Source organism: Phragmites australis, chromosome 14 (genome assembly GCF_958298935.1).
Source record: "Phragmites australis chromosome 14, lpPhrAust1.1, whole genome shotgun sequence".
Lineage (NCBI taxonomy): Eukaryota > Viridiplantae > Streptophyta > Magnoliopsida > Poales > Poaceae > Phragmites > Phragmites australis.
Window position 1 is genome coordinate 28,196,639 of NC_084934.1, and position 24,120 is coordinate 28,220,758.

Here is a 24,120-nt window from a genome sequence, read left to right on the forward strand (position 1 = left end):
TTTTTTGTGGTTTTTTAAAAACTTTTTTGAATTTTTGAGGGTGTTTTTGCAACAAAACCAAACCTGGGGGGGGGGGGGGGGTTGCAACAAAACAACTTTTGAGAGGTTTTGCATTTTCCCCTTTAGACTATGTCCAACGGAATCCCTTCACGGTTCATATTCCTGTCATGAAAATATTTTCATTTTCTTCAGCGCTTCAACGGTTTTTATTCACAGTTCCCGCCACACGAAGGGATTCTTAAGTTCATTCCCTTCAGGATGGGATTATCTTTCCTTTTCCTTCACGATTTCCCTCGAAGGGAAGTTGTTGGTGATGAGAGAAAATAAAAGAATTGAGAACGGGGAAGGGAATCGGGAAGGGAACGAAATGAAGATAATATGGTTGTAGATGGTCTTAGGTCGGTCCATCGTATCCGTTATCTGCAGTAACTATTGTTTAGGCACATAAACCGTAACCGTGGCACAAGATAAGGAAGGTTAGGTTAAATTAATTAGTATATCTATTGGTTGCTAAGATTCGAATTAGTTAGTTAAGAGATAAATTTAGTAGGAGATAGATTAGGAATCAGATTAAATTAGAATCGCTCCGAAATAAATTTAGAGTGAGATAAGTTTAAAAAGAAGTTAGACTTAAAATTGAACTAAGATTATAATTTCTTGTTTCTATATAAAGAGGCAGCTGATGCATTTTTATAGTCACACTGTTGAAGAGAATCAATATTTTTTATAGTTAGTAGATATGGTTATATAATCTATCTATTAGAGATTAAACACTAGATTTGCTTCTTGTGTATCTCATTAATATGAAAATTTTCTTTTAGTAATAGACAACGTACCCGTCGATAACGAGATGATTATGTGACTTCGTTAATCTTCAAGCTTCATATCTCTGGCATTCAGTTGATGTTGTAGGAGTATGTATATATAGTGATATAAGTATATACGTACATCTACAAATTATACTGATGTTTTAGTCACATTGTTGAAGACGTCATGTACTGTGCCTACGGTGATAAAGAAAACTCTCGGAGATGTCCGATTGGAGATGCCCTAACTCCCGTCTGCTGTGGATGCTTCAATCGTGTCTCATAGGATCATTTTGTTTTACAAGTTGTAGATCTAAACTCACATCACACAACATATACTCACACCTACACACAACTCTAGACCAATCTATATATATCTTATACTGAAAAAAATTCACGAAACATCCAGCTCCATAAGCAATAAGCACGTCACGTTTTTACTATAATCTATAGAAGTTTGAGGCTTAAAAAAATCCATATAAATAAATTTCGCCACTCTACAAAAGCGTGAAAGGCCCGACCCGGCCGCTCGCAACGAGCGAGCAACCACCGAGCTGAAAAGCTCGTTCGCCACTGGATCATTTTCTTGAGACCGGAGAATGGCCCAAACCTGAAAAAGGGCCGGGCCGGGCCGTTGCCGAAGTCGGACAAGGCAGAGATTCTCGCACTGCATCGGTCCACTGGGCCGGAGCAGTTGGATCAAAACGACACGTTTTCCTGGGCCCGCATGACCGTCGTATATGCTCCCAGACGCCTTGGGAGTTGGGAGTGGGACCATGACAACGCATGCCACCTAGCCATCGCTTTGTGCCAACGAAACCATCCTTGATCTGGTTTTCCCCAACAGTTTGTGTCCCTATCCAAGATTTCTTTCTTTTTCTGTTAGAGTATTACCTATCCAAGACTTCAAGTACACAGATGTTTTTTTTTTTTGCGAAGAACCGGGAATGTCATTTAAACAAAAGTAGTAGAATTACAGTCATTTGCAAGGAGCTCAGAAACACAAGGAGGCGCGTGTAGGTGCGAAACCGCAGACCCCGCACTCCTTTTTGCTAATTGAGCAAGCTCATGAGCTACCCTATTACACTCCCTGTTCACCTTCCTTATGAGTATCCCCCAAAGAGAATTCAGTAGGTCTTTGATTTCCCTGTAAACCAAACCCATATGAGATCGATTCAATGAGGAATTCGAAAGTCCCTGAATCACTGCAGCACAGTCTGATTCGAAGATAACCGGCTGGCTGATCCAGTCCACTAGTAATTTTGCTCCCTCTAGTGCTGCAAGAATTTCAGCTTCAGTAGCGCTGGCACATGCAGGAAGTATACTCCATGCAGCAATTAAAACCTGTCCTCGACAGCTTCTGATAATAATACCACATGTTGATGCTCCTGATACTGAATCAAAGCTGGCATCGCAGTTTAATTTTACCCACCCTTGTGGAGGAGCTGACCAGCATTTCCTCAGGCCAACATCCAAAACCGTGTGAGATCCAGTAACCAGGTTTTTTCCTTTGTCAATGCATTCCTGTAGACGCACGCCGAGCAGAGATTGAACATAACTACGCAGGAACGCCACTGAAGCGCCAATTGTGGCCTCACCTTTACCATAAATGATATCATTTCTTAGATGCCATGCTCTCCACAAAAGCATGAGAGTTTGCGTGCACATTTCATTGTTTAAATTGTCCAACAGCAAAGGTAACCAATTTGGGCCTGTATACCTTAACTCAATTTCATCTGGCAAACTCCAATGTTGGCGTAATGCTTCCCTCAAGGCCCTGGACTTTGTGCATAGAACAACAGCGTGGAAACCATCCTCCTCACCATTGCCGCAGATTTCGCAGGTAGCCATAGGGCACAACGATCGTCGGTATCGGCCTTTTTGAGTTGCAAGTCCTTCTCTCGCAAGTCTCCATGCAAAAATTCTCACTTTTGTCGGCACATTTGCTTTCCAAATACTCTCCCAAATCTTCTGTTCACCATCTCCATGAATGCTGGTGGCTTCAGGTGCCGGGAACTGCTCACGCAATGCCAATTTGTATGCACTTCTGACCGTGAAAATGCCATTACGTTCGTAATGCCAAGCTTGGAAATCTTCATAGCATGTGTTCGGTAGTTTCAACTGTAGAATCTCATAAGCATCATGAGGCAGGAACAAACTTCGAATGGTGACTGCATCCCAGTTCCTAGTCCCTGGCAATATGAGCTGTGACACTCGTCGTACACGCTGGCTATTCGGTTGAGATGTGATTTTGAGTGCACCATTTCTTGGAAGCCAGTTGTCTCTCCATATATGAACTTTTTCCCCTGTAGCAACCCGCCAAATGAGACCTTTCTTCAATAGCTCCAGTCCATGTACCACGCCTGACCAAGAAGGAGAACCTCCCGCAGGGAACACCGTATCATGTAATGGTCCATTAGGAAAATACCTTGCTTTCAACAATCGTGCACACAGACTGTTCGGATTTTGGATGAGCCTCCACGCCTGACGGGCAAGGAGCGCCTGGTTAAAGAGTTTGAAATCTCGGAAGCCCAAGCCTCCATGCATCTTGGGCATAATTAACTTGCCCCATCCAATCCAATGTAACTTACGTTGATTCTGTTCGTCACCCCACCAGAAATTTCTCACCAGCTGCATCAAATTCTCACACAGTGTTGAGGAGAGTTTAAAAACTCCCATTATGTAAGTTGGAAGAGCTTGCATGACAGATTTTATAAGGACCTCTTTACCTCCGCTAGACAAATACTTTTCTGCCCAATTAGTAAGCCTTTTGTTAAACTTGTCTCTGATTGATTGGAATCTATCATTCTTCATCCGTCCCTGTGGTGTGGGCAAGCCAAGGTATTTCTCCTCGAAACCTCCCTGTTGAACTGTCAACACTTCTTTTACTTCTTTCTGGACCACATCAGTACAAGCATTGCCGAACATGATAGAGCACTTTGCATTACTAAGTAGCTGGCCTGTACTTCTTTTGAACTTAAGAATAGCATTCTTAACTACCAAAGCTTGTTCCTGGTTAGCCTTAAAAAACAATAGACTGTCGTCGGCAAACAAAAGATGTGATACACCTGGTGCTCCTTGACAGATCCGAAGCTCCTGTAAATGTCCCGAGAGAGTTTCATGCTGCAATATCCTCGATAAGCCATCTGCCACGAACAGAAATAGATACGGCGATAAAGGATCTCCCTGCCGGAGCCCCCTGGAAGGAGAGAAAGGCGCCAAAAGGTGCCCATTGAGACAAACCGAATAGCGAACAGTGGTTACACATGTTAAAATCCACTGAACCCATTGTCGATGAAAGCCCAGCCTCAAAAGAATCTCCTCCAGGAAGCTCCAATCAACACGATCATAAGCTTTCGCCAAATCCAACTTGTATGCACAGAATTCCCCTTGTGCCCCTTTATTTTTCTGCAAGGTATGGATACACTCGAATGCAATAAGTGCATTGTCAGTTATCATCCTTCCCGGAATGAAGGCGCTCTGTGTCGGGCATATGAAGTCTTGCATAAGAGGCCTCATCCGGTTTACCATGCACTTGGAGATGACTTTATATATCACATTACACAAACTTATAGGCCTAAAGTCCTTTAGCTCCTCTGGATCATTCTTCTTTGGGATAAGGACTATAAAGGTATCATTTACACCCTCCGGCATGATGCCATCATCAAAGAATTTCCGAACTGCACAGATAACATCCTGCTTCAAAACTTCCCAATTCCGTTGGAAAAACCTCGCCGGGAACCCATCCGGTCCAGGCGCTTTAAGTGGTCCGATTTGGAAAAGGGCATCCCCAATCTCCTGCTCAGAGAAGTTCCTACAAAGAGCTTCATTCATATCAGGCGTTATAACTCTGTCAAACAATTCTATGACCTGAACCGGTTCGACATTTACATCCCTTGAATACAACTTTTGAAAAAAACCCGTGGCCAAAGCCTCCAGTTCCACATCCTTGTCGATCCACCTGCCAACTGAGTTCTTCAGCTTTTGAATTTTATTTTTCTTTGATCTGTAGACAGCCTTGCGATGAAAAAAACTAGTATTTCGATCTCCTTCGCGCAGCCATGAAATCCGAGACCGTTGTAGCCACATCATTTCCTCTTTATAGAGAAGCTCATCCATCTCCCATTGTAGCTTTTTAATTTCCCCGCTATTTCCATCGCTTGCAGTCCGTTGAAGCTGCTCAATCCGTTTTCGATGGTCTTCCAGTTTTCTGGATATAGAACCAATTTTCTCTCTGCTCCAAGTATGCAGTGCTGACATGGTAGCAGAGAGCTTAGTAACCACGTCACCCAGATGCTGGACAGGTTGCGTGTGTAGCCATGCAGTCTTTATCTCCTCTGATAGTTCCTCCTCACGCTCCCAAAAGGTCTCATATCTCTTCGGCCTCGGTCCCCTGTGATTTTCAGGAGGTGAAACTAGAGACAAAAGGATCGGGCAATGGTCAGATCGGGATGAGACTAGATGCCGTAGCCTCGCTTCCGGGAAAAGATCCATCCAAGTCGGTGTAGCAACCCCCCTGTCTAACCGTACACGAATATTCCGGTCCCCCTCTTGCTTATTGTTGTAGGTCCAAGGCAGCCCTACGAAACCAACGTCTTGCAAGTCACAATGTGATAGTACCTCTCGGAAGTCCATCGTTTGTCTCTCCGAACGTCGTGTGCGGGAGAAGTGTTCCCCTTGCCACATAACTTCGTTAAAGTCCCCAATCATTAACCACGGTTCCGTCGACCGGTCTTTGATTCTTCGCAATAAAGTCCACATGTTGTGTCTATGCTGAGGTTTAGGTTCACCGTACACAAAGGTACCCCTCCAACTTTGGCCATCCTGATCGTCCCGAATGCGAACATCAATGTGGTGATTGCTAAAAGACAGCAGTTCCACGTGCATGCATTCTTCCCAAAACAAGGCCAAACCACCTCCTTTACCTTCACCTTTAACCGCAAAACATTCTTTCAAACCCAATCTCCATCTCAGCCTTCGAACATACTCGCTATTCTGCCTTGTCTCCGACAGGAAAATGAGTTTAGGGCTGTGCATTCTCGTCAGGGTGACGAGCTCCTGAACTGTCCGGGGCTGCCCCAGGCCCCGGCAGTTCCAGCTTAAGAGATCCATTAGGCCCGGCGGCGCTCCTCGAAGGAGCCCGCCGAAAAAACCAAAACATTTGAAGTGTTGTTTCCTCCCTTTACCTTCTTCTGACGTTTATTGTCACGGGTCATTGCATTACTAGCCTCTGTTTCCGGCATCCCAAGAGGTTTTTCATTTGTGTCATCTGTAAACATCACATTGCCTTCATCCATATGGTCCCTCTCTGTGATCATCAGAGTGTTGTGCTGTTTTGGCAAGACATCCTCAGCCTCTAGTGGTAGCCTCCTTTTGCTCTTAAACGATTGAACACTCTGCTTTGGAGGGCTAGCAGATGTGTTTTTCATATCGTCAGCACCCCGTTCTTTATTAGTAGCCGGTTGCTCACTATTTGATTGTCTTGTATCTGAAGAATGGACTGCACCAGTCCCTTGAGTTTTTGTCCAGGATCCCCAAGACCTTGAGGAATCTTTACTGTCAACAAAATTTTCAGCCGACTGGCTAAAGCTTTGGATCTTCTTCTTTTTTTCTTCCGGAGCTCGCAGCTTGATGTCATATGGTAATTTGCCAAAATCATTCCTCGGGGCCGGACTAGAGCACTCTATTTCCGTGTGACCTATTAACCCACAGGAAAAGCAAAAGAGCGGAAGTTTCTCATACTGAAGCTCGTACCATTGCAGTGGGCAGTGCTTTTTAATTTTCAAGAGTATACCCCGACGAAGCGGTTTGTTGATATCAATTGCAATTCGAGCACGCAAGAAAGGGCCGCTGGCTTTTCCATCTTCATCCACGTCCAATTTGGTAGTTTCTCCAACAAGACTTGCTACCCTGTAACCTTTAGTATCATTCATCCAGCCAAAAGGGAGATTTTGGATTCGTACCCAAATAGGCATATTCTCAAAACGGATATCTGAAGGCCTTAACTCTTCATTATACTCCTGAAGGAGTACTGCATGTTTACCAACCATCCACGGTGTTCCTTGTAATGCCTTTTCTTTATCAGCAGCACAAGTAAACTCAGCAATGAATAGATTTTCGTCTTTCGTCCCCACAGAACGTGCCTTGAGACCATATGGATTACCCCAAGCGGGTCTCATAGCTCTCATGATCGTGGAAATATGCAAGGTAGATGGTGAGAGGACTTTACCAATCAGAGGCCATGTTGTTACCGAAGTGTTTCCCAATTCTTCGTCATCACTAAAATCGACAACCTCTGTTTCTTCTGATGTCAAATTCAGATGGCCAAAAAGTTCAGCGACATTAGCAGTACAGCTCCTAGTATCTTCATGTTGGCCAGACTTTTCTTTGGCGGAAGAAAAAGCACCTCCCTTGGACGAAGCCATAGCAGGCACCGCGATGAAGGGCGAACAGCAAGGGATGCTGCGTGACTCAATACACACACAAACCTAGTTCCAACCACAGAGAAATCCAAGCGGAAACTTCAAGAAACTCCAGAGGTGATATTTTTTTCCCCGAAGAAAGATCAGAGTTCTTGAGGTTTGAGGCAAGGATCAGGAGAATAGCTTTGCGTTTCGAAGGAAACTCAGAGCTATAAGGACTAATCCAACCCTAGGGAACAAACAGAGTTGCCCCTAGTTGGAAGATTGAAGCCACAAGGGCAGGAAAACCTCAGTCGCCTTCTAAAGCGCCCGCGAGCACTGTAGCAGTCGCTAGAGAGGTCAGAGCTTCTGAGGGAGAAGATTCTTGCTATAACACAGATGTTGCTACCCTTTGCGCTAACATTAACAAAAAAATACCATTTTTTCTAAACCATATAGTATTTGCTAAATCGGTTGCGAGTTCACAGCTAGCACTAGCATTTTCCCAACTTCCGAGGAATGATGGCACGGTAGCACATGAAGTTACGGTGATCTATGCGGAAAAACTAGTTGACAACCAAAACCGATGGTGGGTCTCACACAACCACGTGAAAAATAGTTTTTAACCAAACCGTAAATAAATCTACCTCACATAAGCACATCATATGAACACGGCAAATTAAGATGTAATAAGTCTTCTGAATTATATCTTTATTACAATGTAATAGCACTTACAAACTCCACATATGCTACATTTTTTAATTGTCAAAGCTAGATAGCGGCATATTCGGTATTTTGCCCACAAGCAAACAAAAAAAAAACCTAATGCTTTCCCTTACCTTCATATGAAGTGAGGTTTTCCTCCATCCCTTCTAGATTTCATACATAAATTTTTAATGACGGATGTAAATAAATCCGATACCAGAGCTCGTCCACCTCTCTCTCTCAATCTTCTTTTTCGTGTTATTCCTCTTCTTCTCACTCTCTTTTTTTCTTTCTCTCATTCATCCATGAAAAAAAAGTTAAAGGACTCCGAAGTAAAGATGGCAACGAGTGGAGATTACCCGCGTGCCCGTGGGTAAGAAACCCGACGGGTGCGGGTTTAGGTTTCAATGCTTGCCCACGGGTACAGGTTTGATCTTAAATCCGATAGGTAAAAGGTCGCAGGCAAGAAAAAAGCATACCCGTGCCCGTGAACCCGTAAATCCGCTCCAATCACGTTACATGTGGGTCCAAATCATTATTAGGTATATAATCTAGGAGCTTAGGTATATAAATTCATCCTAATTACCCGTAAACCCGTGCTTTGGGCGGGCATATGGGCGCGCCCGTGGGTATAAGATGCCCACGGGTAGCGGGCGTGTGTAACATTTCTTACCCATGGCGGGTAACAGGTACAGATGCAGGCACAGATATAAACTCACGGGTACAAATTTAAATAACCTATATTCGCGAGTATTTTACCTATTACCATCTTTCCTCCGGAGTCTCCGGAGTCCGGAGGCCTCATTGGCTGCGCAGACTTCTCCTTCCCACCTGAGCCGCAATAATCACCTTTAAAAAAATCCCTGCGTGCCAGGAGGATCCTCGCCAGCTCACCGAGAGCCATCGCGCCTGGGATCACAGCTCGACTCGAGCCGGACCCAATCACCCAACGGCTCGCACCAACCACTGTCTCCCCTTCCTCACGCCAACCGCCGCCGTCCTCGCCTCCACCGGAATGGCGCGGTGAAGAGCCCGACCGGAGAGAGTAGGCACCGCCGCTGCTGCTCCTGGGTGGAGGCGGAGGCGGAGACGGAGACGGAAGCGGAGGCGGGGATCCTCCAGCACGGCGAGAGTGGAGCGGAGCCATGGCGAGCGACGTGCCCATGAGCCCCGAGCTCGAGCAGGTGGACGGCGAGATCCAGGACATCTTCCGCGCCCTCCAGTGAGTCGGATCTCCCCGCTTCCGCTGCAATGCTCTTTTCCTACCAATTCGGTTCGCGGTCGCGCTCCAGATGTTCAGCTGCTGAACAAATTGGAGTGAACTGAAGAACTCCTTGCGACTTTGTGGAGTGCGGTGGCGTCAGATTTTGCCAACCCATGCTCGAATTGTAGCCACTTTCTTCGCTTCCCTGTTGGCCCCTGCATCTTTGTAGGAAGTCTTACGTCGGTGTGGTGATTTTTGCTGCAGAAATGGGTTCCAGAAGATGGACAAGATCAAGGATTCCAACAGGCAGTCCAAGCAATTGGAAGATCTCACTGGCAAAATGAGGGAGTGCAAGCGGTATGTGCTTGTGCTCTGTTGATGCAAGGCTCGTGTGTGAACAATTTCGAACTTGACTAAACAACTTCAGATCTTTTGCATCTAACAGCTGAATGCAGCACTGAAGTCTTACTGATGTCTTAAGATCCTGTAAATGTATTGTGGATTTTTTTGCAGCTTAATCAAAGAATTTGATCGTATACTCAAAGACGAGGAGAAAAAGAACACCCCTGATGTCAACAAGCAGCTAAATGACAAGAAGCAGTTCATGGTCCGTAGCTGTATCCTTCGCTGGTGCCTTATATGTTATTTGGCTCACACAAATTTAATTTGTTACCTGTGTGTTATAAACAGATCAAAGAGTTGAATTCTTATGTCACCCTGAGGAAAACGTAAGTAGAAACATTTTTTTTGTTATAATGTCCTCAACGCATCATTTGCATAGTTTTCACCCGCTGCGATCTTATCTGCTCCATTGCAATTCACTTCATGCTAATATATATGTGTTGCAACTTTCGTGGTGTTGCAGGTACCAAAGTAGCCTCGGTAATAAGAGGATTGAATTATTCGATACTGGTAATGATCAAGTAACTGAGGACGCAGTTCAAATGGCATCAGGTGGTCATCATTAACTTTTAATATTACTAGTATCCTCTTGAGACTTTATAGGTATTAACATTCTCATCAATGTACCTGGATGATTTTTTCAGAAATGTCAAATCAAGAACTCATTACTGCTGGAAGGAAACAAATGGACCAAACCGACCAAGCTATCGAGCGTTCAAAACAGGTGAAGCTCTGCTATTGCGTCAAACCATAAACGACTCTCCATGTGCCTGTAGGCTTGATTTTTTACAGGAATCCTTTTGTGTAGGTTGTAGCACAAACTGTTGAAGTCGGAGCTCAGACTGCTGCAACTCTGACACAGCAAGTAAGTTTTCTGGAATGGTGTCGTCCATCCACTCATGAGTGTAATAGCCTGTTTGTTCACTACCTAAACTTTTTCTTCAAGCCTTATGGTGCTGAACTATTATGAGTTACAGAACACTCTTTTTTTTTTACATACCTTTTTCCTCTAAAAGATCCTCCTTTTATGATATCCTCCCCTCATTTTAGACCATAGATTTGTATTCTTCATTTTCCCTGGACATGATATCACTTCTCTATCCTACTGAAAGAGACAGTCTTGAACAGTTTTGGGTAAACTTCAAAATTTTGATTTATGATAGTCATTTAGAGTCTGTACCCAGTAGTCATTTCTTACTACTATGCTCAATAATGTTAATCCGATGGCCAAGATCCGTGAGAGGAAGACGAGGGATGTCAACCAAGTCAAATGCATCAAGGATGGGACAGATCGACTTCTGGTGAAGGAAGATGAGATTAAGAATAGATGGCGAGAGTACTTCGACCAGCTGTTCAATGGAGGAGGTGAGAGCTCTTCCATTGAGCTGGACGACTCCTTTGATGATGCCAACAGGCGTTTTGTACGAAGGATTCAGGAGTTTGAGGTCAAGGAGGCTTTAAAAAGGATGAAAGGAGGCAAGGCAATGGGCCCTGATGGTATCCCTATTGAGGTGTGGAGATGTCTTGGAGACATAGCAATTGTATGGCTAACTAAGCTTTTCAACCTCATTTTTTGGGCAAACAAGATGCCCGAAGAATGGAGGCGGAGTATATTAGTACCAATCTTCAAGAATAAGGGGGATATTCAAAGTTGTACTAATTACCGTGGGATTAAGCTGATGAGCCATATGATGAAGCTATGGGAGAGAGTCATTGAACACCGCTTACGAAGAATGACAAGTGTGACCAAAAATCAGTTTGATTTCATGCCTGGGAGGTCGACCATGGAAGCTATCTTCTTGGTACGACAACTTATGGAGAGATACAGGGAGCAAAAGAAGGACTTGCATATGGTGTTCATTGACTTAGAGAAGACCTACGATAAGATACCGCGGAATGTTATGTGGTGGGCCTTGGAGAAGCACAAAGTCCCAACAAAGTATATTACCCTTATCAAGGATATGTACGATAATGTTGTGACAAGTGTTCGGACAAGTGATGGTGACATCAATGATTTTTCAATTAGAATAGGACTGCACCAAGGGTCAGCTTTGAGTCCTTATCTTTTTGCTTTGGTGATGGATGAGGTCACAAGGGATATACAAGGTGATATCCCATGGTGTATGCTCTTTGCAGATGATGTGGTGCTAGTCGACGTTAGTCGGACCGGGGTAAATGGAAAGTTGGAGCTGTGGAGACAGACCTTGGAGTCGAAGGGTTTTAGGCTTAGTAGAACTAAAACTGAGTACATGAGGTGCGATTTTAGTACTACTAGGCACGAGGAGGATGAGGTTTGCCTTGACGGGCAGGTGATACCTCAGAAGGATACCTTTCGATATTTGGGGTCGATGCTGTAGAAGGATGGTGAAATCGATGAAGATGTGAGCCATCGAATCAAAGCCGGATGGATGAAGTGGTGCCAAGCCTCCGACGTCCTCTGCGACAAGAGAGTACCACAGAAGCTAAAAGGTAGGTTCTATAGGTCGGCAATTAGACCTGCAATGTTGTATGACGCAGAATGTTGGCCAACTAAAAGGCAACATGTCCAACGGTTGAGTGTAGCGGAGATGCGCATGCTGAGATGGATGTGTGGCCACACAAGAAAGGATCAGGTTCGGAATGATGACATACGTGATAGAGTTGGTGTAGCACCAATTGAAGAGAAGCTTGTCCAACATCGTTTGAGATGGTTTGGGCATATACAACGCAGGCCTTCAGAAGCGCCTGTACATAGCGGAAGAATAAAACGTGCGGATAATGTCAAGAGAGGTCGAGGTAGACCAAGCTTGACATGGGAGGAGTCTATAAAGAGGGATCTGAAAGACTGGAATATCACCAAAGAACTAGCCATGGACAGGGGTGCGTGAAAGTTAGCTATCCACGTGCCAGAGCCATGACTAGACTTACATGATCTTATGGGTTTCATCTCTAGCCTACCCCAACTTGTTTGGGACTGAAAGACTTTGTTGTTGTTGGTTGTCTATTTATTTGAGATTGACACTTCTGTTGGGGCACTGTGTAATAAGATGTTTTAGCTTCGGTTTCCCATTAACTATACAGCTTCATTGTATTATTCAGAGAGTTGTGTTATGTTTCTCCATTTCAAGTATGTTCACAAGATTTCTTTAGACCAAATCATTACAATTTTGCTTTTGGATATGTTTGTAAAGGCAGTAGTAGTTTTCTATATTTTACTAAATTGTTAACACTTAAAATCTGGTTTCTTGATCTGTTACCTGTACAATTTGTGGTTTTGATGGCCAGATTTGATAAGTTCTACTTGCTAATCTGAATGTGTTATCTCCTTGTTGCCTAAAGATCCCTTCCTTTTTGCAGACAGAACAAATGAAGAGAATCGGCAATGAGCTAGATTCTGTTCACTTTTCGCTGAAGAAGGCTAGTCAATTGGTGAAGGAGATTGGTCGCCAGGTGCTCTCTCTCTTTCTCTACATGTGCTTGCGGGTTTGTTCGTTATGTGAAGCGATAGTACCTGTACTTACAAGATTTGTCGTTTCAGGTTGCAACTGACAAATGCATCATGGCTTTCCTGTTTCTGATTGTCTGTGGTGTGATTGCAATAATTGTTGTTAAGGTATGCTATTTTCCCTTTGCAAAGGTAGCCTTTGGTGTCTGTGTTTCTACCAGATCTAAATAGGATTGCTTGTGCTCGATAGTGTGGCTAGTTGAGGAACAGAACCTCCATATGGGCAAGTACAACTAAAACTCAATCCCTTTGGTAGTGCAAATCCGTGTGGTGGAGCAATTTCACCTCTCTAATTTTCCATAAAGTATTTGTTGGAGATGAACTATCCATGAGAAAACTGTGACCCCATTCGATTATTAATGAAAAAAAACATCACTTAAATTTTGAGGATTGAAGGCAGAACATTACATCTTTAGGACCATAAGTAAGACTGGTGCTAACTGGAACTAAGCTAGTGAAGTAGTGATGACTGAGGATGATGATTCAACTGTCCTTCCTTTCATGCCTTGCTACACTCAAGCATATTGTTTTTGCGTTTATTTTGAAACCCAATTCATGTTATTCTACCCACTTAAGTTATTATCGGTTTATTTCTCACTTAACTTTAGATCAACTGCTGGTTTTCCTACATTGCCAATCAATAACCACTTCCTACTCTTTCTCCCAGATTGTCAACCCGCATAACAAGAATATCAGAGACATCCCGGGGCTGGCACCTCCTGCTATGAACAGGAAACTGCTGTCCATCGAAGCCTTGGGAACATTCTGAGCATTGTTGCTTGGTTGCCCCGTGTGGTGCAGTTATCTTTCGCGATTCAGCTGTTGATGGGCCACAACACGTAGTAACAATTCTTTTGCGCCTGTATATTGTCTCCTGTCGCTGTTTCCATTGATCCATTAAAGCTTTCCCTGGTTGTCAGTAGCTTCGGTTTTGCAGCGGCACTCATGTTGTTGGATGTTTGCAACCCCCCCCCCCCCTCCCCCCGGCTTTCTTGTTGCGTGTATATGCGATAATGATGAGGATGTGAGATTTGTATGATTAGTTGCTGTGACTTGTGAGCATTTGAAGGTTTCAGTTTGCACTTGCGTTATCACCAGGCTCCAGTTGCTTTGCACCTGTGGCCTTGTGCCATATGCCATGGTTTCGGCGCTTGAAACGGCTCGACGGCTTTAACCATCGGAGCCCGGCGCGGCTCTTCCGCGCAGCAGCAGCCACGCAAAGGCGTCAGAGTTGCGCCCTGCTACGCTACGCTCACCGGCGCGGTGGTGCCTCGTCGACGGACCGATCCACGCACGGCTGTACGCTGGGGGCAGCGGCCGCCACCTTCCCAGGCGGGTGGGCGGGGGGGTGCCAGGCATTCGCGTCATGCTAAAACCCGCGGCTAAATTTTTTTTTAGAGCTAAGCTATAAATATATTGTGAGCTTTGATTTAGATATTTTATTATTATTATGGATTAAAAATAGATAATGAAATAATTTTATTTTATTTTATAAACTTTAAATTATATATGTATCTCGAAGCTGAAGCTCCGTGTAAAGCACCCAGCAGCTGTAGTGGCTGACTCGCCCGCGCTAGCGTTTAGCGAGATATGGCGGGGCGCCCCTGCCGGCTCGGTGCAACCTTGGAGTTGGAAAGTCCATAGGTTCACCGTTCACGGGCGGCGCGCATGGCTGTTGCGTGCTGGGACCTGGGAGGGAGACTGGCTGCTGACCAAAGCAGGCTCGGTCGGCAGACACGGTGCGTTCCTGCTGCGTCCTGGCCTACGCGATGCAGCAGACCGGCCGGACGCTGGACGATGCCTGTAGTTCATGTCTAGGTGGCAACGTGTGCTGGTTCGCTACACATGATCAGTGTCGGCTTCACGCCAAACGCCGGAACAAGGCGTGGGTGCGGACGCGCACGGCGAAGGGTGGCGTTGGAGTCGCCACGGCGCTCGCCGGCGGCCGGAGTGGGGCAGGCGACTAGTACAGGGAATTAGTTGGCCGACCGCAGTAAGACGGCAGGGCTATCAGATGGCAACTTGGCAGGGCTATAGACGCCGCTGATCGAGACAAGATCATTCCAGGTTTCCGGCAGACCATATAATAAACGTAGACTTCAGAAACACAAGAACCCGGCAAGGAGCAACGTGATAAATTACACGCTAGTTACAAAAGGCGCCCGGACAACAGCAAGCTCTCTTTCACACCCCTGGTACGAGCCTGTGTTTGATCTGTTCTAGATAACACATACGTGAGATGATTAGTGGTCGCATAAACTGATAAACCCCAACCCTAAACCTTAAGTCTTCTGCATTCCGGCTTGCCAGTTCACATATCCGGCTACAGAGACGGCATTGGAGAGAGCTGCGCATCCTCGTCCAACAGTAGATCACTTAAAAAGGGATCGACGAGGCAATCTCTAGCAGATTCGTACGATGCCAGTCGTTTCTTGAACGAGCGAAGCTCCCGGTCGACTTTGGCGCCAAGCGCCTAGCGGAAGTGTTCACAAACTTAGAAATGGTGGTAGGTAAATCAGTAAGGATTGAAAAGTTAAGAGGAAAGATGAACTCACAAGGGGTTTCATCTTCTGTAGTACCATATCTACAAGGTAAATTAGCCATACGACGTTTGTCTTTGGGAAGCTGCAATACAACAAGTACAGAATCAGGACCGATCATGGCATTATGTTTTGCAGATGAAAAGTAATGGCTAGCTCATTTGACATTCCTTAGCGTCGACGATTGATAAAGTCAATTATGCAAATCTTATTTAAAGTAAGGATATTTGGTCATCAATTGTGCGTATCGAAGAGTAGGATATGAGAGTTTATACAAGTTCAGACATCTCTTATGATGATAGCCCTACATCATATTCTGCCTCTATTAATCTCAGGAGAAGACAATTACAATAGAGGATGTCTAGATCCAATCTGAAGGATCTCGATGAGTTCTCTCATATCCAAATCCTAAAGCTATCGTCGGATAATATAATCATGGCTCAAATCTGTTGTGTATCTCAATGAGTTGTTTTTGCTTCTATCCGACCAAGCTTGCTTCATATTGCTTATTTGTCTTTTGACTTCCAACCCCACTTCCCTTTCTCTTCCTCCTCCCTCCTAGATGTAACCCCTTTGCACCTTATATAGTCGAGTCGGAGAGACGTACCGTACTCGGAATCTCTAAGTGTAACCTTCTTGAATGAAAGATTTTTTTCTAATCTGGGGATGGTTTTTGTGTAAAACACGATGAACTGCCTGGAATATTGACACACACCTTATTTACCCCATAACGATTATGAAACCTAACATATCGGATAAAGGACACGTGTACAATGACGTTCTATCTTCAAGATATATTGTATTTTTTAGTAAATTCTTAATTCTTAATTATTAAATCCTAATCATTTATTATGAGCATTTTAGTCTATTTATCGAACTTGGGGACAGCTTAGTTAATCATGCACAAGTAATTTTTGCAAGTGAAGGGAACCTAAACGTGGCGTGTGTAATAAAAGAGAACTCCGTGCTGTCATAAATATCATTTACCTGCCTTCCCAGTATTCCTGGGTGATCTCTTTCATTCTTCGATAGGTTTCTGCCTGCATACACGAGATCCATATACGTTACAAAACCTCAAAGTGTTTTAACACGCTACTCTAGTGTTGAGCATATGAAAACCTGCTTATCTCCTTTTTCCCCTTGAAATAATGCTGGGTCCGCAGACAGGTCAAGAAAGAGAATGGCATCCCCTGGAGAATAACATTGCAAAGAACAAAAATTATCAAAGGGACATAAGAGGAGCAAAAAGGTACAGTATGACAGCATGTTCTTCAAACGACCCACAATCACTTTTGCTCTATGAAACAAATAGTTTCAAAAGGTGGTTAAAGCTGATTGTGCGACATGGACTGTGTGAGGTGCCAACTTTAAATGTTTCATGAAGCTACCTCGTCGGTTGTTACCATATTTGCCCACCAACTCCCTTCATGGATTCAACTCATGAAGCAGACAAAAAGTGCTACACATTAAGAGCGAAAAGTGACAGCTATTCTGTATTAAAAATATCTTGCCTTGTCATCATCTACAAAGGGTTCTCTACTGTCCTGTTCTCCATGAAGGGCTAGAAGTTAACATACTTGGAGGAAGCCGGCCTATGGCCGGATGGCTAGGAGGCTGGGTGTGCACCCAACTTATTAGAGTTCGAGACTTCGAGTCTCAGATTCGGCGCTGATGTCCACCGATTTTACAAGTACTTGGAGAAGGTAGAAGATTACCACATCTAGCTTTAGGGGATTTCTTTGATCCAATTAGGACACCAAGTATCCGTAATTCCCTTCTACCAGTTGCAGCAATTTCCTTTTTTTTGTGTCAAAAACTGTTGTATAATTGTCACAAAGATAAGAAAGCACCGATCTCACTAAAACAGTTAAATAATTATAGGAATATTGTTCCATTTCGACATTCAAACTGCAGAGCGGTGAAATTCAATGCAAAATTGAAAAACTTAGTCTGTTAATAAGCACAAATAATTCTGAACTAAAATTCAAAGGGGGCACCTGTGTTGATCCGAGAAAGGGTGAAATCAATTATGGAGACATTCAAACCAAAAGTTCTTGCACGCATCCTCTTCCCTTGAAGAGTGAAGCTTGCTGTATGATTGGTGTCTGGAGTTTCATCTTGAGTCAAAAGAATGTTTCCCCTGCCATGCAGACACATTATGGTGGTAAGTAACATATGAGCAGCCCATAGCAAGCCGCGCTCTCGGCTCTCCACTCCTAAATGGCTAAATCTACCACTACCTAGAATTGGCACCAATTCTTTTTTCTAGCTCTAATGACACAAACAGTCTCGGCATTTCACAATAGAACTAGGCTGTGAAAGTTAATGCACTCAAGTATGAGATGTATTTTCTTGATTTATCGTAAATCCAAATGCTGTTTTCACTATAAAATTGAGAGGCTGGGATTATGTCAGGGAAAAACTGACCCAGACTGGCCCTTGTTTTGCATCATATAAATAACAGCACACATAGACTGGTCCCATTTTCTTGTACTTAATCCCCCTCACATAATTGCAAAGGGAAAAATAAAATACCCCATTCAGGCTAGATTATGTGTTATTGACTCGGAGAATCTAGGTTAAAGACATTAATCAAGCAAAGCTGTGATGAGAGGACAAACCAGTGTAAATCTCGATGTTCGAATTCACAAGCACTTTCAGCTACTGCCAAGGAAGCAGTAACCTGCGTCAATAGAATGAAATATAGTTATCTGAAAAACTTTGTAGCTGAGGTCGCATTCGTATAAACTTAGGAAATGCCTGGTGCATACTTGAACAAGTAAACTGCGAGCCTCATTGTAGTCGACGAAAGCAAAACTTTCAAGGTCAGTGCCACCATCAGCTAGCACAAAGACAATATAGCACTGAAATAAAAGTTACTTATGTAAGAAATAGATAATCAACAGACATGGTCCGCCTCTGATGCTCCACCACAATGGCATAATGATATTTTGTTTATCTGAAATGAGGACTTACCTGTCCACTTGTAAAGTCCTTTGGATGATCATTTTCAGATCCACGTTTGGTATCATAGTCTTCCCAAGCACTAATCAGAGAAGGGTCATATGCTCCCCGACAAACCCGAAAGCTGCAAGATACATGAACTTGAGAAGCACTCAAACTAGGGTATTTACTGTTATGCAGTATGCACTACTTTTGTCCAAACAGGATCAAAATTCTCGGTAGGCGTGCCAGGCTTAATAATTTAGCAAAATTTCTAGAAACAATGTGATGCAAACTTTGAAAACATAAAAATTCTTCATACATGCTACATTTACAGTTAAATTTTATCTATGTATTTTTCCCACTGCAAAGATGATGAAAAGCACATACTCTTTCGTTTCAATGAAGCCATCACATGAATATTCTTTCTCATTATCGCACCGGTCTGATCTCAGATTATTAAGCGTTAGAGAAAGTAAGACTTCCTCAAGTACTTCCTCCGATCTCTACAAAACAGAACCTTCTCATGAGTACCAGAAAACTACAGAGTGGAAAACATAAATTAATGAAATAAACCTTTTGGGTTTCTCCATTGACCAACAAGTCTCCGTCAAAAGGAACCACTTTGCATACGGTCCTTCCAGCCCGGTAGGCCTCCCCGTATGTTCCTTCACCAAGCTTCTTGATGCTGCCTAGCTCGCTATTTTCACGAACGTCTTCATTAAGTAATAACGAACCACAAAACTGTCCAAAAAAATAATATTTATGTTGGAGGGTTGATACACCTACCAATAAGCAGAAAAAACTTCTGCCAGTGTAACTGGTGCAGACTGCCTGCAAACAATGAGGAGCTGCTCAAAAGCCGTCAGAGCTGCACCACTCCATGGAATGCTGGCTTCAACGGGTTCTTCCTTAATATTCAATTTTCCGAATGATGTAATGATGCTGGTTTCTTCTGTAGTGCTCTTTAAACTTTTATCAGTGTATCCTGGAGGGATTGCCCTTCCCGTAGGGTGTGTCCCTGATCTTCTATCCTTTTCAGGGGTTCTATAACTGTTGTTAAATAAACTATTAGATGTACTGCTGTTACTGAGGACTGATGGTACAATTGGCGTCTCCATGATGTCAAACAAGGGCTCAGATGATGCGCGTCTTGCAAGCTTGGAAATTTTCCACCTCTCCAGTATTGCAGGCAGATCATGATCAATGTGATTCTGCTCCATTCCTCTGGCCCATGTACCAAAGTTATTGGGAGAAGGGCTTTCTTCGATCAGCTCGAAAGCATCTACTTCTTCAAAATATGCCTTCTCCTTTCTCAAATCGGGAGGGCCACCCAAAGTTTTTTTCTGTAAACGGTGGCAACCTTAACAAAGCAAACTACTTCAACTACATCAGCAAATATGCCTGCAGAAATATTAGACTCACCACTCGGTTGCCCGGTTTTGGTGGTCGTTTCAGTGCTCGGCAGGGTTTCTGTTGAGGCTGAAGATTTGTACCAGGAGCAACAAAGATGCTTTCCCGTCCTCTGTCTTTCACCAAAACAACATTAGAAGCTTAATGGGTCATATAATGCCGCTACAACTTGCCAAAATTCATACTTAATGGGTCAAATCTCCACATATGATAGGGATAAGATTAATCGTAGAAAGTATATTGAACTCTTGCACCCCTCACAATTTCCCTCGAGAATGACAGGGCACGTCAACTTCCAGAGAGAAGATAATTGCATTCAATTTTTTGTAATACAATTAGCTATAGTATCTCTTGAGCCTAAGATGTACGTGTTTTCACAGGGTATGTCAACTTCCAGAGAGAAGATAATTGCATTCAATTTAGACTTGCTAGGTTACTCCATTTGGATAGTTAACTTGAATCTGAGTTAGAAAGTTCTATGACCTTGCTATTAATGCCACTTAGGGTCCATTTACTTGCTAAAATGATGCTACTTAATCTGATTATTAGTTAAGTAGTGGGACAAATAACATTTTAGGATAAATGGAGGTCCAAATAAATGATACAAGCATAAAGATCATAGATATAAGATCTATTTATTTTGAGTAAATAGAAAGGATAATGTAATGGATTTTTTTACCTTTTCAACTAAATTAACTCTAAGAAATGTGTATAGTAGCATAAATAAACAAAGATGCGTAATACAGAACCGGTAATTTGAGGCACCTATAGAGCAAAGCAATCTAAAAGACGTCAAGTTTCAGGTCGAAAAATTAGTTCAGAACAAATGGCACTCCAAATTCCCAAACAAATACCATAAGGAGCATTGATTTGTGCACCATTGTAAGTAAAGCTAATGATTACAAAATTACTTATTAGTAAGGAACCTAAAAAATGCAATAAAGTGGTGGCTCAAGGTCCAGATTAACAATTGCCAAAATCCACTTATTCATTTCTACAACAGAAAAAAGGAAAAGAGAAACACAGAAATTTATTTATTTTAAAAATTAAATAAAAGGAACAAAAGGGGAAGGAAGGGAATGCAAAAGAAAGAAGGGAAAAAGAAAAACCCCAATCGCATGACAAGGCATTCAAAGGGCTTGATTTCTGCTGCTTCTCTGATGAACTTAGTCAATCAAACCCCTTCGCTGGGATGCACACCAAGCCTTCAGAGAGTCTTCAATAAGAAATAGAACTTCCTCAAAGAAAATTCAGGTGCTCTTTCCATGTGTTGGGGATGATCTCCAGCCACCCCCTTTTGGAGGATAGCTCGAAGTCTGCTGGAAGGTCCACCTGCTTGTCACTGCATGTTCGTTTCAGGGACTGCAGGTGAAGGTAGTGAAGATCGCGAAGTACCATCGGTCGAAGGATGTAGGCGTGCCCGCAGTCCCGGCTTCCCGTGTCGGCGAAGGTGGTGGCGAGCCTTCGACCGAAAGCCGAAGTCCATGCCAATGGTTCTGATTGACTGGAGTGGGCGAAGTTAGCAGATGGTCTTCGACCTGGAGCCGAAGGCCAGCTCGCGGCGACTGAGTGGAGGAGACTTCGGTGGATTTCCGGAGCCGAAGACCACGACTGGATAGCGGGGCCCGCTTTACTGTAAACCACGTCTGGAGTGGTCGAGTACAGGCTATAAATAGGGTCATACTGTATCCAAGGGGTGAATCGAAACAGTTCTATCCCAAGCACGTGTCACCGCGAGGACCCTTCGGCATTTCCGTAAGCGAAGGTCCACCTTGTCTGGGATTTCGGTCCCAACACCATATTTATTTGTAAAGGTAAAGAAAGCTTTTTTAAGAAGTAATTTCTAGGTTTCTACCATAAATGCAAGATAGCATTGCACAACTATTTGTAGAATTTCGTAGTACCAGTAAAACATCTGTGTCTAACTTGCACAACACTTGTTGGGAGGCCATGCCCATCATCAGCTTGTTACAATTCTGGATACCTCAGTGTTTAAACTAAGTATATACCAAAGTACAAGTTGCAGCAAAACGATAGAGATGTGCATGGGTTGAACCGCAACCACTCCCCTGCTGCACGCGCACTCACACACTATTGAAGCGTATCCATATCAGACCAAATGAAGGCGATAAAGAACCTAATAATAGGCACAAGACAAGTGCTTGTAAGCCATTGCTTTTGATCATAATCAATGGCTAAGATTAATTTTTAAAGAAGAGAGCAAGCAACTACTTATGGGCTGATGTGGTTGGCACCTGATCAAGGACCTAGGATCGTGATAGAAAAAATAAGTTGGTTTCGAACACTTTAAAAATCACTCCTATTAAACAATAGGTATAAGGAGTTTTTTCTAGAATATCTAGGCCCTGTTTCGTAGGACTCCAACTCCCAACTCCACCCTAGAGCTGGTCAAACACTGGTATTGAAGTCACGGTGACTTCAATATCGTGTGAGTCGTTCGATCCTGCGTGGATGGACAATATTTTGATGATACAGGCGTACAGCAAAATTGTTACAGTCAGAGGAACCGGATCCCCAACATCACCATTTTTTCACGAGAGCTAACAAGAGAGAGATAAAACAAAGCAGGGTCGTTTCTGTCCACTTCTCTTCTTAGTTACTCCTATTATCTTAAAAAATACTGATCTAAATTGCATGAGACTTGATAGAAAAATAATTTAACGAGTCCTCAACATGTTTTCAAAATTTCAGCTCAATAGAACAACATTTGACCCTTCAAATTAATCATCTACCGAGATTGCACCTCAACTTAACTGAAGAAGAGCTTTGAAGATGAGCAACCCTCTATGAGAAAAAGCCAAATACGAAGAGGTAAGAGCCAAGAAGGTTAGAGAGGCTCTAAATCTACAACAGTTTCACTCTCAAGTGGATGTATTTGGTGGATTCAAAGCCTCTTCTCTCCTCTCTTCTCTGACCCTCAATCTCTCTCCACCCAGAATGTTACATAATGTTGCAAACAGCTCTAATTCCAGCCTACTACTGTATATGGAACCAAAGTGGCGAGAATAGGATCTGTGCATCACAAGGACAGATTTGTGAGTTAAAAAATCGAAGATAGGCGCACCTGATGGAGAGCGACCGATTCCAGCTGGTCCGCTTGCTCGGCGCGAAGCTCGGCCGCTGCTCGCCGCTGAAGCTGCCTCTCCTGCACGAACCGAAAACGCATCACCCAATCAGGCAAACACAGCAGGGCCAAATCCTAAAACCACAAAAACTAGAACCAACCGCCGAACGATCGGCGACGGCAGCGGCTAGGAGCCCTTACGTCTCCAGGTTCCTCCGGCTGGACGGCTCCTGGACCCGGCGCCGACCGTACACGACGCCAATGTGGGGCCGGGCCCCGCCACTGGTCACAATCTCCGACCATGGGTCGCCTGCGCGAAGGAGAGGCCGGGGGAAGCGGGTTAGTGGTAGTGGTAATGGTAGTGGGCGGCGGCGCGATGTCCCTGCCGGGGATTGGGAGTCGTCGTACCTTCTCGAGACGCCATGGGGGCTTGGCGGGAGTGGGAGGGGAGATGGGGAGAGGAGGAGGCGAAGAGTGTGTGAATGGAGCGGAGCCTGCGTGGTGTTGGGGATGGAAGGAGGTGGTGGCGACGAGGCGGTGGAGTTTGAAATCGAACGTGGAGTGCGAGTCGGATTGTGCGGCCGTTGGAAACTTGAAATGGCGACGCCGAGGAGGGGAAGACCGAATACGAGCGGAGCGGTCGGTGCGGTAGCCTTTTTTTTAATATATTTTTTAAATAAAAAATTGTAAATATATACATGCGTTTGAAAATTTGCAACGGTGACAGGAATCTGCATCTGCATTTTTTTAAAACCAATACTTATATTTTTATATACTTTATTTAAAAATAAAATATAAAAATATCAGCGGTCACTTGTCTAGTGGGCTCGGTAGGAGGCTTGGGCCGGGCACTCGATTTTTTATTTTTATAATTTAATTTTTTTTAATTTAGCAATTATATGTGTTTGTTTGAAAAAATAATATAAATCTGCACATGTCTTCCTTCCAACGGATGATATATTTTAAAAAATAAAGTTATCATCCTTCCATCTAGTGATAGGTTAAAAAAATAAAAATGTAACATTCTATTGTCCTCAAAATTCAAAACATTAGGCAAATGATCATAAATTTTTTTGAAAAAAATATGGTGCAAAGGATACTATCATATAGCTCTTAAAAATTTAACTTAAAAAGTTA

The 24,120-nt window shown here is 43.6% G+C and overlaps 3 protein-coding genes across 3 annotated transcripts; 1 reads left to right on the forward strand and 2 right to left on the reverse strand.

Annotated features, from left to right (window-relative positions):
* Nucleotides 1-1,760: 1,760 nt before the first annotated feature.
* LOC133890399 (uncharacterized) lies at nucleotides 1,761-5,918 on the reverse strand. The gene is made up of 2 exons (XM_062330782.1): nucleotides 5,732-5,918; nucleotides 1,761-5,221 (listed from the first exon to the last, which is right to left on the reverse strand). The coding sequence occupies exons 1-2, from the start codon at nucleotides 5,916-5,918 to the stop codon at nucleotides 1,761-1,763; spliced, it is 3,648 nt and encodes a 1,215-aa protein (XP_062186766.1).
* A 2,839-nt stretch (nucleotides 5,919-8,757) lies between these two features.
* LOC133891357 (novel plant SNARE 13-like) lies at nucleotides 8,758-14,070 on the forward strand. The gene is made up of 10 exons (XM_062332070.1): nucleotides 8,758-9,134; nucleotides 9,381-9,473; nucleotides 9,630-9,723; nucleotides 9,807-9,844; nucleotides 9,982-10,070; nucleotides 10,163-10,242; nucleotides 10,327-10,383; nucleotides 12,855-12,947; nucleotides 13,036-13,110; nucleotides 13,670-14,070. The coding sequence occupies exons 1-10, from the start codon at nucleotides 9,058-9,060 to the stop codon at nucleotides 13,769-13,771; spliced, it is 798 nt and encodes a 265-aa protein (XP_062188054.1). The 5' UTR covers nucleotides 8,758-9,057; the 3' UTR covers nucleotides 13,772-14,070.
* A 1,009-nt stretch (nucleotides 14,071-15,079) lies between these two features.
* Nucleotides 15,080-23,581, reverse strand: LOC133891778 (serine/threonine-protein kinase haspin homolog). The gene is made up of 15 exons (XM_062332525.1): nucleotides 23,392-23,581; nucleotides 23,185-23,293; nucleotides 22,984-23,064; nucleotides 19,911-20,010; nucleotides 19,275-19,831; nucleotides 19,062-19,185; nucleotides 18,876-18,991; nucleotides 18,519-18,630; nucleotides 18,314-18,406; nucleotides 18,164-18,225; nucleotides 17,540-17,682; nucleotides 16,662-16,732; nucleotides 16,530-16,582; nucleotides 15,558-15,627; nucleotides 15,080-15,475 (listed from the first exon to the last, which is right to left on the reverse strand). Exons 1-15 carry the CDS (start codon nucleotides 23,405-23,407, stop codon nucleotides 15,326-15,328), a joined length of 1,857 nt encoding a protein of 618 aa, XP_062188509.1. The 5' UTR covers nucleotides 23,408-23,581; the 3' UTR covers nucleotides 15,080-15,325.
* Between the last annotated feature and the right edge of the window lie 539 nt (nucleotides 23,582-24,120).